Source organism: Perognathus longimembris, chromosome 2 (genome assembly GCF_023159225.1).
Source record: "Perognathus longimembris pacificus isolate PPM17 chromosome 2, ASM2315922v1, whole genome shotgun sequence".
NCBI lineage: Eukaryota > Metazoa > Chordata > Mammalia > Rodentia > Heteromyidae > Perognathus > Perognathus longimembris.
Genome location: NC_063162.1, coordinates 138,528,823 through 138,544,566, shown reverse-complemented (window position 1 = coordinate 138,544,566; position 15,744 = coordinate 138,528,823). Strand labels below are relative to the sequence as shown.

At 38.3% G+C, this 15,744-nt stretch overlaps 1 protein-coding gene across 1 annotated transcript in view; it reads left to right on the top strand.

The window, feature by feature from the left end:
* Positions 1-15,744, top strand: part of Chchd3 (coiled-coil-helix-coiled-coil-helix domain containing 3) — a 270,667-nt gene that overhangs the window by 89,410 nt on the left and 165,513 nt on the right. Inside the window, exon 4 of the mRNA XM_048340244.1 lies at positions 13,019-13,136. Within this exon, the coding sequence (XP_048196201.1) occupies positions 13,019-13,136 (118 nt within the window). The remainder of the gene's footprint in view (positions 1-13,018; positions 13,137-15,744) is intronic.

Below are 15,744 nucleotides of genomic sequence, written 5' to 3'. Positions count from 1 at the left end.
TTTTTTTACATTAAACATTTCTGCCATCTTACTTTGTGTATATAGACATACACACATATATGTATGTATATATGTATGTACATGTATGGTATATGTGTATGTATTTATTTTGAGGTGAGATTAAGAATTCAAAGTCCTGTATCTTGCTAGCCTGTAATAACAATTGCGGTTATGTACCATGGTGTAAAATTCACCCCCACCCATCCCTGGCTTGTTTTTGTTTTATGAGACAGGGTCTTGTGTTGTAGCTCAAGCTGGCCTTCAATCCACTACACAGCCCAGGCTCACTTAAAATTTTACTCCTTCCTCAACCTGTTGGGATTATAGGTATGTACCACCACACTTAGTTAAACTTTACCTCTTGAGAGATTGCTTTGTCTTATTGTTGGAAAAGATTTCAAACTATGTTTTGAAACATGTATTTTTTTTTTGAGGTAGGGTTTGACCTCCTGTTTTCTCCCACAGTTCCATTAAGTTCTTCCGTTTTCAAGAGAATGCCATTCTGCCCTTTGTTGATCTGTACAGCAATTGGCTGTGACTACCAGCATTACAGAATAGATGCTTGCCATAAAATTTAATACTTTGTAATATTCAAAGCAGCGACCTGAAATATGGGTCTAAATGCCGTTATTCAATTAGGTCTCATTATTTTAGTCTGCCCTTAGGTAGAATGGCCCATTTGTGCTTTGTTTTAGGAAATACTTTTAGGAAAAGGGGTGACTATATATACGTGAGAATGAAAATTTTTTCCATAAGCATTAGTGTACAATGATATCTACTGTGTGATCCAGCTTTCCATTTTTTAACTTTACCCTAAAATTTGTTTAAGTAACCCTTGCACATCAAAGTATAGACACATGGTGGAAAGGCTGAAAGCGGAAAGGATTCTCCAGAGCTGGGTGTTCTGTGCTCCTGTGCTGTCTTTCCCTCTCAGGGTCAGTCTAGGAGAGTGTCTGACAATGGGTGTCCGCCACTGGCTTGGTGTTGACCTAGCACCTAGCCTGAGACCACAGTCTGTGTGAGCATTGCCAAGAGAACATTTTGGTTTCCATCTTTGCCAGCTGGTTTGAGGGTGGGGTGTGGGGACCTGGGAACGTTAAGGCTTGCTCCAGATTCCTTTTTTTTTTTTTTTAAGTTTTTATTGTAAAACTGATGTACAGAGAGGTTACAGTTTCACATGTTAGGCATTGGATACATTTCTTGTACTGTTTGTTACCTTGTCCCTCATAACCCCCTCCCCCCTCCCCCTGTCCCCCCCTGAGGTGTTCAGTTCACTTACACCAAACAGTTTTGCAAGTATTGCTTTTGTTGTTGTTTCTCGTATTTTACCCTTTGTCTCTCAATTTTGGTATTCCCTTTCAATTTCCTAATTCTAATACCAGTACACACTGTTTCCCATACACTCAGATAAGATTACAGGGATAGTGTAGATACAATCACAAGAAGGTGATACACGAACATCATCAATAGTAGAAACTACAGATACACATGGGATGTTGAAAGTAGTTACAACTCTGATATAACAATCATTTTCATAAAATGGAGTTCATTTCACTTAGCATCATCCTATGTGTAAGGGTATAGCTATTGGGCTCTTGTGATCCTCTGTTGTGACTTGCCTAAACCTGTGCTAATTAGTCCCAATAAGGGAGACCATAGAGTCCATGTTTCTTTGGGTCTGGCTCACTTCACTTAGTATAATTTTTTCCAAGTCCTTCCATTTCCTTACAAATGGGGCAATGTCATTCTTTGCTCCAGATTCCTTTGACCCAGGGCCACAAACTTTCTTGTCGGCTGATGCATAGAACTGGCAGCAGCAGCAGATATTTTTATCACAGTAGCTCTGCAGCTAGATCTGAGCTCAGGTGGGTAGCCAGAGTGAAATAGGAAAGCATCTGTTGGGGGGGGGGAGAGAGAGAGAGAGAGAGAGAGAGACTGAAACACTAAGAGAAGGCAACTTCCTACAAGAACTCTTATGGCATTTCCATGGGGCTTTGATGTTTGTAGCATGGACAGTGTTGCCTCTGGCTTATATGATGCCATCAGTTTTAAGACTGATCTTATAAAAATAGCAAGAGAACCTAACTTTGTGTTGTATTTGATGAAATAGACTAAATTCGAGAAGAAAACAGAGGAGAGGTGATAATGATATAAAACATTTCACTGCGCTGAAGAAAGATTGGAGCTGTGAACTAAAGGAAGCTGTATTCCACATGGACTGATGAGGAAAGATGCACATCTAGTCATAGAGCACTAAAATGCCTGAAGGAAACAGAGAAAAAGAATCCTAAGGATTAAAAAGGAAAGCTTATCAGCTTCCAGATAGAAAAACAACTTATTGATAAAGGAAATGGGATGGTTGTGGGTTTAGACTTTGCCTCTGCAAACTGGGAGCTAGGAGATAGAATGACACCTGGAGGTGCCTTGGAAAAAGGATTGAAATTCTAGAATTCTCTGTTGAGCTCTCCCTCCCTGGAAGAAGTGTGTGGATGTGGAAGGACTTAGGGAATTTATTAATGTAAATAGCCAGTAGGCAGTGTCCAGTAAGGAAACACAACATACCAGGCGTTTTGAACAGAGAATTTAATGTAAGTAGTGTTAATGAGGCACTTCAAAGCCCTACAGGTAGAAGCAAAACAAACAAAAAAACTGTTATTCTAAACTAATACTGTTTAATAAAACATAATGTGAGTCATCTATGTAGTTAACTTCCTGGTACCTATGTCTGAAATAAAAAATCCAGACATAGCTTTCCTTAAAAATACTTAGCACTGCACATCCATGTTTATCGCTGCACAATTCACAATAACCAAAATATGGAAACAACCCAGATGCCCCTCTACAGATGAATGGATCCAAAAAATGTGGTACCTATACACAATGGAATACTACATAGCGATTAGAAGTGATAAAATACTGGTATTTGCAGGGAAATGGTCAGAACTTGAACAAATAATGTTGAGCGAGACAAGCCTAGAACACAGAAAACAAAGGGGCATGATCTCCTTGATATATGACTGTTAAGGTGGGGGGAGGGGGACACTAGAGACCAGGTCTGTGAAACAAAAAACTTCTTGTCAAATGGTATTTCCCACAGGTTTGGGTCAGCAACCTTACATTATGTAACTAAAACCAAACAACTACTAAATATAAAAAGGTCTAAAATAGGCCACTCAGTGGATCACAATAGCTCAAAAGCTATATGTGTATGATCATATAAGACAAGGATAAGCAAACTCTATTGTTGACATTATATTTAAAGTTCTAGGTGAATTTCCTTTGGCGTATGTCACATGGTTACTGTATATGTTTTTGGTACACTGGGTATTGTATATATGCCTACCTGATCTAGGGAAGGGAAAGAAAAATGAGGGTGTAAGATATCACAAGAAATGTACACACTGCCCTATTATGTAACTGTACCCTTTTGCACAACACCTTATCAAAAAAATTTAATTAATAAATAAAAAAATACTTAGCACATTAAAAAAAAACCATAGATGGAAATGGCTTTTATTTTTCCCAGTATGTCTAAAATAGTGTCACATCGTCAATATAAAATTTCCTAATGAGCATAATACATCTAAGTTGTTATCCCTCTCTCTCTGTCTCTCTCTCTCTCTGTCTGTCTCTCTCTCTCCCCCCTCCCCCCCATCCTTTTCCCCTGCCTCCCTCCCTCCCTTCCCTCTCTCTCTCTGTCTCTTTCTTTCTTTCCTTCTTTCTTTCTTCAGGGGCTTTACAGTTCTGGGGTTTTGAATTCAGGACCTCACGTATGCTAGTCAAGTACTTTACAGTTTGAACCACGTTTTCAATCCTTATTGCTATTATGTTTCAGATCAGGCCTCACCTCACATCTCCACTTCCTAAGTAGCTGGGATGATGAGCATGGGCCGCCTGGTTTAGCCTTCCACATTTATAGTTTGTCTTCACAAGTATGATTCAATTTGGACTAACCCTATTTCCTGGGCTCAGATAGGTACCATATTGGACAGGGCAGCCCTGAGGCATCTGAGGAAGAGCTGTCAGGAAGTGGCTGCCTCATCTGCTGTGGAGCAGTAGGAAGAGGAGGTGTTATTAAGCCAGGGAAGCTTTGGGTGGGGGGCCCGGGGCTGTGTGATTCTGCTGCTTACACCTCAAAGGAAGGAGTTGTCTTGGGTGTGGCTCTGTTTCTGAGCCCCGAGGCTAGGCCTGTGATTTAAGGCGGGTGCCTGCAGAACAGGTGGGCTCATCTCTCCAGAATGGCACCTTGGGAGGCCTGCAGGCTTGACCAGACCAGGCTGCGTGCTGCTCCTCTATAGGAGCAGCAGTGCTGCTGGTGTGCAGGGAGGCCTGAGTGGTGCCAAGCCCACTCCCAGCTTGGCAGTCATCCTCCATGTCCCCTTTGGTGGAGCCGACCAGGGACCTCACTGCAGAGCAGAAATACGGTTTAGATACCACTAGCCCCTCATTAGTATTGTGGGACTCTTATCGATTCAGTTTGGGGGTTTTAAGAGACTCGGATGGCTCACTGGTGTTCCTGTGATGTCCTTTTTACTTCCCCTCTCTTAGGGCGCACACCGCAGCCTCCCAGGGAGCCACACAGAGATTCATTAGAATCACTGAGTTTTCTAACCTGTCTTCTTATCCCTCCCAAGTGAGAAATAGTTCCACAGTATAGAATGGTTTTGTGTGACACATACATTTGTCTTCAGATTGTTGTTGTTGTTTTTTTTAATCATCAGTGGTTATGAAAGGAGGTTTCAATTTAACATGGCCATTTATATGTCCAGTGCATCTTGATAACATCATACATTTCTCTTAAAACATTTCTAACAGTTATCATACTCAGGCATTTCTTTGGTGAATTTCTCACTATTTCTATAAACGTGGGCAAGCAAGTAATTTGTTGTAATCTTAATAAAAGGTTAAAAATGTATGGTGTAGCACATCTTTCTCTAACCCAAAGAAATGGGAGAGAAGGTACAATGGAGGATGATAAGTAGTAAACAGAAGAAGCACAATTATGTAATGATCAGGAGCACATAGCTGAAAAGACAACAGTCGTTAACCTTTATGCACCAAGCAACTTAGCTTAATTTATGAATCAAAAAACCGGATTATAAACGTGAAGCCTTTGATTTAAAAAATATCAGAAGATTTTGTGTAACCATCCTTTCCTCACACATGCTGAGGCAGAGCCTGGGGGATCCGCATGCTAAGCCTTTGACGTAGAACATCTGCCTTGGGCTGCTGACTTGCTGGTTTGCGAGTGGGAGGTGATGAATGTACCCTAGAGATGCCCGTATCTCCCTTCAAATTCCTTTTCCTCCACCTGAAGTCATGGCTGTTCTCTTCTAGTGTTTTAGTGAATGAGCAACAACAGCACCCACCCATCCTGTGAAGGATGGTGCAGTCTGGCTACCATGGGAAGAGCTAGCCATGCTTTTTGATCATGCGTAGCATTTCCTTGCACAGCTTCTGTGAACCAGACGTTACCATGCCCTGCGGATATGGTGCAGGATCATGATGGGTGCCTTTGCTTTCTTCGCCTTTATTCTGACACACTTTGACTGTGATAACCTCAATGTATATTGTACAATAAATCTTGGTCATCTGGTTTAAGGTATCTTTAGTTCATATTGGACAAATAGCAGCCATAGACCCTTCTGGTGCAGGAAGTCAAGAGTGCTTTGGGTTGTGTGACTGAGGGGAGCAGGTGCAGGGGCCATGCCGTGTGGATGGGGACCTTAATGTGGACTAAAACAAGAGTGCTTTCAAGTTGACAGTCTATTTTAGTGAGAGAAAATAGGGAAATGTAGGGCAGGTGGTACTTTTTTTCCCCAAATGAGAACTGGAATAGGAACTTTAGGTACGGAATAATATACAATGTGTAGATGGAGGGCAATTATCTACAGGGAGGAATGAAAACTAGGATTATGGCTATAGATAATCCCAATTAGGAAAGCAACCCTCTAATTTGGGAGTTGCCCCTCCGCCCCCCCGTATCATTTGAACCCACATTGACAAATGTCCAGATTTTCGCACAATTTGAGTATGATGTGAAGTCAAATCACTGTTTTAGAATGTTTGTGTGGAAAGAATGGTATGTTAGTAAGCTGTCTGCTGCTATTACAGATACCAGAGATAATCAGCTTATGAAGAGAAAAGGTTTATTTTGGCTCACCATTTGGAGGTTGCACAACAGGAGTGGTTGGCTTTGTTGCGTTGGTCATGCTGGGAACACAGAACAAAGTCACTAGCCTGTGGGTGGGGTTGAAGTCACTATAGCCCCAGTAGGTCCCTGCCCCTCCAGGTCACTAATAGTGTCACGCTAAGGACCTAGCTTTTCACATATGGGCCTTTGGTGCACATTCCAGACACAAACTACAGCAGAAGCAAGCAAGCAAACCTTGATTGTTAATTTCAGAGTGCTATTTGGAATTAGGCTTATGCAGAAAAATAGATAATCAAAATACATGTATTTTGGGGACATTTCACAACCAAGTTTTACTGTTGGTTAAATACTTTTGCTAAAAATATATGGTTTGCTAGATTTCAGGTCATTTTTCTAAGTCAGTGCTGTTTATTGCTGAATTATCAGGTTCTAGAGTTTGTTATCAAAATGTGCTCATACTTTATCCAGTCTTTCAAATAGATTTATTTTGTGCCTACCAGGAGCCAGGCATTACTTGTGTTGGGTTACAGTGGTGCTTAAGATAAAGCTCTTATCTCCGTGCCACTTGTATATTCTAATTGTATGTGTGTGTATGCGTGCACACGCGTGTGTGCATGTGGGCATGCTCACACATGTGCATGCTCCCACAGCATATAAAGTCAGACAGACTTTAATTTGGGCTGTACCTTTGATTGTCTTTGTGACATTCGCTAGATTACTTGCTGTATCTGTAGGCCTCAGTTTTTGGTAATTTCTCTGTACCTGGCCTTCTCATTTAAAATATAATAAATCTACTCAGTAGGGTTGTTGTGAGGATTAAATGAGTTATACCTTTCAAATGGTTAGAACCATACCTGGCACAGAGCTCAATTTATCTGTCACACCTATAGGTCTCTAACATGCATTTAGCTGTGAATGTCAATCCATGTACAGTTTCTTCTGGCATTTGAGATACTTTGAGATGAAAAGTGTTACGTTTGCTGTCTCCTAAAATGTCTTATAAATGGAAAACAGTATGCTTATTCTGTTATTATTTTTAATAGTCTTATAATTAGTTCATTGAGTTATCCAGCTCAGCTTTTCTATTTAAAATCAAATGGCAAACAGAATTTTGTCTGCTAGTTCAGCATGTTCTGACAAAATAGGATGCATTAAAAGAAAATTTACCATTAGCATTAACAATGACCTTTAAGGTTGCAGTTACTCATATGTTTCTTCCAGTGTTTGAAACTGTGTTTCTGAGTCAAGTAGGTTGCAATATTTGGATAATGGTCATAGTTCAATTTTAAATAAATCATTTAGTCAAATCACTTTATCTCCAACAATTACAGTTTTGCATTTATTCTCACCTGTTATCTGAGTTTTTTTTATCCACTTTCTCTTTGTATTATAATGGCCTTGAATATTATTAAGCAATCTTCTAAGCTAGAGTTATATCGACTTACTTATATGTCAGTCTGCATGAAAATAAATCTGAGTGTTTGTGGATGACTAAACGAGCACTATCCAAATTTAGAGACACAGGGCTATTTAATACCAAAAGACATTAGGAAAGGGCTGATAATAATTTGGACTCCAGCAAAACCTGATTTGATGCAGGGAAAGCAAATAAAAATATATTTTAACATAGCTGTGGATAATATAGGATTGAAATCTTTCCCTTATGTGACTATACAGGTGAGTAACATAGGAGAAGGTAATTTCTTGTGTGGAGTTCACTCTTCAGGAGGATTAAGAAATATGGCTTTTGATACCAAATCCGGATGTTCTGTGCCTTGGTGTACTTCCCAGGTTTTCTTAGGTTAAAAATAGAGGTAGCAGTGCCTTCTTCTGGAGCATAATGAAGTTCAGTATTTAAAGACTGCTTTTAAACCCCCTTTTTGCCTGTCTAAAAACCTTTACATTCTTCAGAATGCAATAATACCTAGTAGCTTTCTGCTTTGGGACTGAAGTATATAGAACAAGATTTTATATGAGACATGTATGTGAGTTGAATGTCTATGAATAGGGTTTATTTTTCCCCCTTCATCATTTCAAAAGACGTGTAATATTATTCATTATAGGAGATTTGGCTGGTTTTCAGAAATTCATTTTGCTGGTGTATGTTAAGTCTCCCAGCTGATTGAGAATGCTCAGAGAAGAAGAGCTAAGTTGCTGGGCTGGAGGTCTAAGGACAGCACCAACTGGTATTTGTTTCATTAGGCTTAGGCAAGCTATCCAATTACTTAATGCAAATAAGAAAAGTTTACACTAAACTCCTACTTCTTTGCTTAAAACTCTAGAGAATTTAAATGAGGGGAGATATGTATTTAAAGGCAGGAAATTTAAATGAAACTTAAATCAAGGGCTTAGTGTGGAATAACATTAGACCAGGAGATCTGAAAAAAAAGTAGGAAATGGCAATAAATAAAAAAAGGGGATGTATTTGCTCAGATGCTTGGTATGTTTAGTTTTGTTTTGAGATAATTCTTAAGTCATTGGAAACCCAAGTTAATGAAAACCTGATTTTTTTCCATGTCTTCAATGGCCAATGAGAGAACACTCTACCCTCAGAATCTGTGAAGTAACATGGCTCTGAGGGGGTAGTGGTCATTTCATTTGGCCCAGAAAGAGGAAAATGTCTACTCATCTAGGTGGACTTTGAATGGAGTACGCTGATGGGAGATAAAACCAAGGGGAACAGAGAAGAAGCTTTAGAAAGAACTGGAAGCTTTAAAACATACGAGCAGTCTGAAACTTATTTGAAAAAGAAACTGGAGAACAGTACAATTAGAAGTTTCTAACATGCCACTTTTACTTTTAAAAGCACTGGACAAAATGAAACCTCAGTTTAGCACAGTAGTTATCTAAAGCTCTGCTCTCCTGAATAATTTTCAAGAAAACAAAATTCTTTCCAGAGGTGATTCTGAACTTCTGGGACCTTTTGAAAGTTGTCATGAGACTATCTAAAGGAAGATCTTTCACGCGCTTCTGGATTCTTTTCCTGTTTCCTTTCCTATGTGGGTCTGCCCATATCCTTCGACATCAGATATCAATCAGGTCAATAGGATTCGCACCATGTAGTGTCATAGCAACCTTACATAAAATATGTATTTATTACTTGTAACTTCATGAGGGAAGCGACTTGTCTCTTGATCACCACTGTATTCCCAACAATCAGAATAGTATAAATGTGTGAGTAACATTATTCTTACCTAATGTGCATTTTTGGTTAAGTAGTAGAAAATTTAAGAATCATAGAAGTTTGAGTGCCTACTGGAAGAAAATTATATCAGTATAAAATTTGGAGATATCTCTCTGATTCACTTATCGGTTCCAAGTATAACAAAATAAATAAGCTTATAATGTTGAGAAAGGGAACAATATGTCTCAGATAGATGTTTGTAAAGATTTAGCTTCAGGGAATCTTCAGATTATATAGTTCATCCTTCAGACTTTAAAGCTTAGAAAACAGGCTTACTAGATTATGCAGCTGAGGTGCTGAAAGGAAATGAGAATTTGTTCTGGTGCTTTTGCCAAGCTCCCTGGATATATACAACTCTGCTCCTTCAGCATTCAGTGCATGGAACAAATATCTCTTTAAAATAAACAGATTTTATGCAATTAGATTTCCAAGTATAAATGAAAGTAAATAAGCATCTATTATGAAAGAGAAATAATTTTTATGTTAGTTAATTTTATTTCAATATTTCCAAATTCAAGAGTTGAATAGTTTGATGTTGTGTTCCTGAGTTTCTGGTGTTCCTGTCTTGCATAGGTTATTTAGTATAATGTAGTATATTTAGTTGGTTATTTACTGTATCTGGATTGCTTTCCATACAGGTTCACAGTAGTGGACCCTGTAGGATCCAGTGTATTTTTTTTTTAAATGCCTTAGTCTTCTGTCTTCTGTAGCTTACTAATTTTTGTCTATTATTGGAAATAATGCCATTTCATTGATTGATTGATTCATTCATACATGGAAACATATGTTCAGCAGTTTGTATGCTTCGTATTTTTTGAGTGCCTACTATGTGGCAGGCAGGCATGGTTACAGTTCTAAGGATACAGAACCAATAGAATATATCCAAGTCCTTGTCATTTTCAAACTCATAGGTCAATGAGAATAGAAGGAAGGAAGAAAAGAAGGAAAGGAAGGAAAGAAAGTGGGACGGAAGAAAAGCAAGGAAGGAAATGAAGAGGAAGGGAGGAATGAAAGAAGAAAGGAAGGAAAATGATGGACAGTTAGAGTCAGTAGAGTATTCAATTTTAGAAGTCCTTGAAAGTAATAATAATAATAATGAAGTAGAACATCTTGTCAAGAAATTGGAAGAAAAGATGGAGAAGACAAAGCCATTATGTGTACTAGAGAATTGATTCTTTTTGGTCAGAAAAATCGCTGCTTTCTCACCGCATTAGTAGGTATTGTTATCATTACCCGTGTTGACCTTACCTTTACTGAGTGCTATCATGTTGTAGGCATCAAGCTAAGTGCTTTGTTATATAGAAGGAAGGGATTACACCAGTGCTTTGTACCCAAGAGGAGAACAGGACTTTAGCAAGTATCTAGTAAGTGTAGAGCCTTGTTGTTAGTAGGGAGTTCAACTGTAGAATTTGTTCATCTGTTCCAAGCACAGCAAAATAACCTTTATTTATAATGTTGAAGACCGTCATGATCATAGTTTTGCTGCTTTTCTGTTAATTTGCTCAGATGTTATGATTTTATATTGCTTGACCTACCCATAGTTCCATTTGTAATTAAAACTTGTCCTATATAGAAGTTGGCTCAGTTAAAATGTAGTTATTTGTTGAAATCCTGTATTATATACCACATGACAAAATATCATTGTGTAAGATTCATTTTATGTTTGATGGATTTATGAATGATATGAATAAATAGCATTTCTATAGGGTGTGTGTATATAATTCTTGGCATATAGTAGGTGAGCCATAAATGATGATGATGTTATTATTTAGGTTTCTGCCTGTGTGTATGTGTGTGTGTGTGTGTGTGTGTGTGTACATATCTGTATCTATACCTATGAATATATATATATAAATAACTTATAGGAATATGCCCATAAAAATGTTTTAAATGCACAATTTTGTACTCTGATACAGTAACCTCAGCAGGTATCAGTGCAGTATCCTCCACTGGGCCATCTGTTTTGAAGTTCATTTCCTTTGATATATATCTCCAGGATTTATTTATGTATTGAGCTGTATCTCTCAAACTTGAGCATGAAGGAGAATCACCTGGAGGCCTTAAAAAGCCATTTGCTAGACACCACCCTTAGAGTTTTTGGTCCAGAAGGTGTGGCGCGGTGTCTGACAGTGTGCGTGTGTTATAGACCTTGTCGAATTGCTACTCCAGGGATATGGCAAAACTGGAGTCATTCCAGTGACTTCTAATTATTACTGTCCTCTTACATGTCCAGTAGAATTAATGTACTGGCATCACTGATGTTGCTGAATGTACTGTATGGCATTTATAAGGTAAATTAGAGAAATTTGGTTTGCGTACACATCATTGTTGTGCTGTTGCATAGGAAGATTTTTAAAGCTTATTTTTGCATTAGTTAATTTCAAAGTGAAAGTTTTAATTTGTTTCTACTCTTGTTAGACATAAAACTACACCTGTGGTTTACTTTTTTAGGAGAGAAAGTATTATAATTTTGGAGTACTTTTTCAGGATGCTTTTTTCTGCTATAATTTACTTCTGAGAATTCCAGGGTATCAGGATGATGTGGCAATTCAAAAATAGTAACAAGAAATTTTATATTTTTAAGTCCTTTTCAAGAGTCTTTTTAAGACTAAAATTTGATGGTTAGTACCAAGTAGGACTTGCTGCTTTTCATTCATACTTACAAGATTCGTTCACAATTACACCAACAGAACAATTTCCTTTTAAAGCATAGTTCATACCTCTGAGGATATGATGGTATAGAGAAGAGGTTATTCTTTGAAAGAAGAAAGGCAATCAGAAAATCTTTGTCCATGAGATTAGGCTGAAATGTGCTCTCATTCAGTGGTGCTGACTGCCTTTCTGTGCCAAGTATTATGGCAAAAATTGGTGCCAAAGTAATTTCTTCTTATCCTGTACAATGAGGAGTTTTAGTGGGTTGTAGCTTAATATTATCTAATTGTGTGATGAGGCTACTGACAATCTTCACACAATTGTTTGCTTCATTAATAGAATTAGTGTTGTGTGTAGGTCCATAGCAGAGGTAAGGTTCTGCTATCTTATTGTGCTAGACCATATTTGGGATCTTAGGTGTAGTTTGGAGCTGCACCTAACTCAACCCATAACACTCAGGAAAATTCTGGACTCATTCCAGACAGGGGGAGCTGGCTTGATGAAATGTTTTGTTGTATTTGTATATGATTATTGGTCATGGGAGAGATACAGTGGATAGAACAATGTCTTCATTGCATTACTAGTTCATCCTGTGGGATGGGAAACTTTTTCAGCTGTTCTTTTCCATCACCACCCCCTCAGCTCTCACACAGAGCCTGACACACAGCAAAAACTGGGTTGGATAAATGATTATTTCAAGTATTTGTCACAAAGATGGCTTGGTAGTTTTATCTTAAGTTTACAGAGAGCACAGGGAGATGCCAATAATGGAATTTTCAGGTGGGAAAACTTCAGTTTTAGCTAACAGCTTTGTAAAACTTAGATGTATAGCTATATCTGGATTTGAATTTTTTCTTTTCAAAATGTGGATAGAGACTACCTAGAGGTTATTTGTGTCTACTTTTTCATATGTATTGTGGACCAAGAAGATTTTAGCTATTGACATTTATGGCTATGTGTTTCTTTTTGTTTAACATCAAGCAAAATACTAAACAAAATATTCTAAGGTAGACCTCTTCTGTCTTTAGACTACAGCAAGCCAAGGAGCTGGAGCGAGAGAAGGCTGCAGCCAATGAGCGGTTAACCAGAGCCATTCTTCAAGAAAGGATATCAAGTGAGCAGGAGCGCTCGAAGGCAAAGCACCTGGTAAGTTGAAGTATTTATTAAACATATCTTGCCTACAATGAAATCCCTGGTGTTTGGGAAAAGCCTATTGGTAGTGTTGATAATACATGCGCATGCTCTGTTGGTTGGGATCTTCCTCAAGTCTTGCCTTTTCCAAGTAGCTGACAATTTAAGATTTCACCATCAAGGTCTTTATAGCACAGGTGACTTCAGAAGTACCAAAGTCAGGACCAACACACAAATTCATTCACATTTGTCAGGCCTGAGAGAATATTGTTCCCTTGCTTATTTCTCTTCCTTTGGTTCTGATTATCTCTGAAATTAGTGGGCTAGCAAGCTTTGCCTGCCTTCTTTAACTGCTGGCAACTTTGGTCTCAGGAGCCTTGAGCTGAGGTGAGTTAAGCTTTGGTTAGTCACTCTCTGAGGTTAAAAAGACCTTTGGAAATTGTCTTTTTTCTTGAACTAGTTTTAAGGAAACTTCCAGTTTTCTAGTGGTTAATTGGAGATAAGAGTCTCTAGGACTTTCCCTGCCTGAGCTGACTTTGAACCACGATCCTCAGATCTCAGCCTCCTGAGTGGCTAGGATTACCACCAGTGCCACCAGTGACCAGCCATGACTATTTTATTGTATCACATGGTATTTTTCTGAAATATAGCTGTGTCTTTTGTGTTCAGTATCATTCATCAAACAATTTCCCATTACTAAGTAATGGAATTCTACTAAGTAAGTAGAATTCTCTATGAAGTCTATAGTCCTGAATGCTCAGTCGCTGTTTATGGCCTTCTAGAAACTCAGATAAAACTTCTTAGGACCTTTTGTTCTTATTGGAATGCAGTTGAGAGCTTTGCAGAGAGGGAACCAGCGACCCTGTGTAGTCAGTAGTTCACTCTGAACCCCAGTTTCTAGTCAAGCAGGTAATGGGAAATTGTTGAAATTCATTAGAAAGGGGTCAGTATCTCTTTTCTTCTAGTGTCTGTTTATTTTCCTCTCTGTTTTGTAGTTGCCTCAACAGTGATGAATTTTAGGAAGAGTGATGTTTCTTTTATTTTTTCTTACCAATTTCTGTTCATAGTTGACACACATGAAACTATTGATTTATGTATTTATATAAAACACTGTGGTACTATAGTTACATGTATACTACATGTATACTACATGTTACATTGTATACATGTAACACTATAGTTACATGTATACAATGAGTGATGATCATCAGTTATTTAACATTTCTGTCTTCTGAAACATGTATCATTCTTTCCTGTTGTGGAGTTTTCATATGCCCTTTTCTAGTTCTTTGTGAAACATGACTAATTGTTGTAACTTCTCTTCTCTCTCCTTTGCCTTGGACATTTCTTTGAAACACTAACCTATGACCAAGTGCAGATAGAGCAAGTACAAGGGAAGTCAATGGATAAGGAACATATTTCTCCAGTGACTGATCTGACATTTGTGTTCCCTTGATGGTCAGTGAGACCAGAACAGAGGTGACAGGACTAGAAAGAATGTCAGTGGGCGGAGCAGCAGCCCAAACATTGAGTGGGAATGAAGGAGACATCAGTGGAAGGCACATAAGACACTGGGAAAAGAGAACAGAATTAAAGACATTGGTGTTGAGCAGCTCAGTTAATGTAGCTGTATTACTCAACCCAAGGGCTCTTTGAGGAATGGAGAATAGATGAGACCGCTGGGCCGAGTGGTCATTTCCATCCACACTAAAAAGCCTCCCTGGGCAGAAAAGTACAGGAGACTTTTATCTCCAGTTAACCAGCAAAGCTGAAAGTGGACTTATGGCTCAAGTAGTAGAGTGCCAACCTTGAGCAAAAAAAAACAAGTGAGAATTAGAAACCCTGAGTATAAGTTCCAGCACACACACACACACACACACACACACACACACACACGCACACACACGTACACGGACAAATTTCTCCCAAGTTGAAGACTAAGGTTAATGAGCAGAAGGTTAATAGTGTTCATATTTCAGGATGGTAGAGGAGAAAAATTTTTAGCTTCCAGTGGATAAAAGAATCCTTGGTTGGCATTTTTCTCTGTTCTTCTTCACCTTATGGCCTTTTGTACCTTATTCTTTAAGCATTCTGCTTGTTGACTTTTCATCTGAATTTAGATGTACCTATCTCGTTCACTTGGTTTAAATTTATTTGGAAAAACTCATTAAATATGCTTGAGTGTGTGTACACATGCATACAGCAAGGCATGGGCAAAAAGTTTTCACAAAAAGGTGTAAAAGATTTTTTTTTACATGGAACAACAAAAGGTTGTATAATGTGGTATGGTTAGAACAGCATGTTTTCAGCTTTCTCTTTTTGCATAAGAAATTTTACATATTTGTACTTAAATTTTTTTTTTCAAACTTAGTAAACTTGTATTGTAAATTTCGCTGTGTTCTGGGATTGTATGATATAGTTGACAAATTACGGTGCTCACAACTCCTGAATTTCACCACCTATCATAATATTGGTCAAATAAAGTACTCAAAGCACTTAGGGAATCCAAGTAGAATATATGCAGTTGGATAAGAACGGACTCAGAAGGTTTTTTTTTCCTGGATTTAATGTTCTTAGATGTTTGAGTGGTATGTTGTGGCCACAGCAAAATAGCTACCTATGG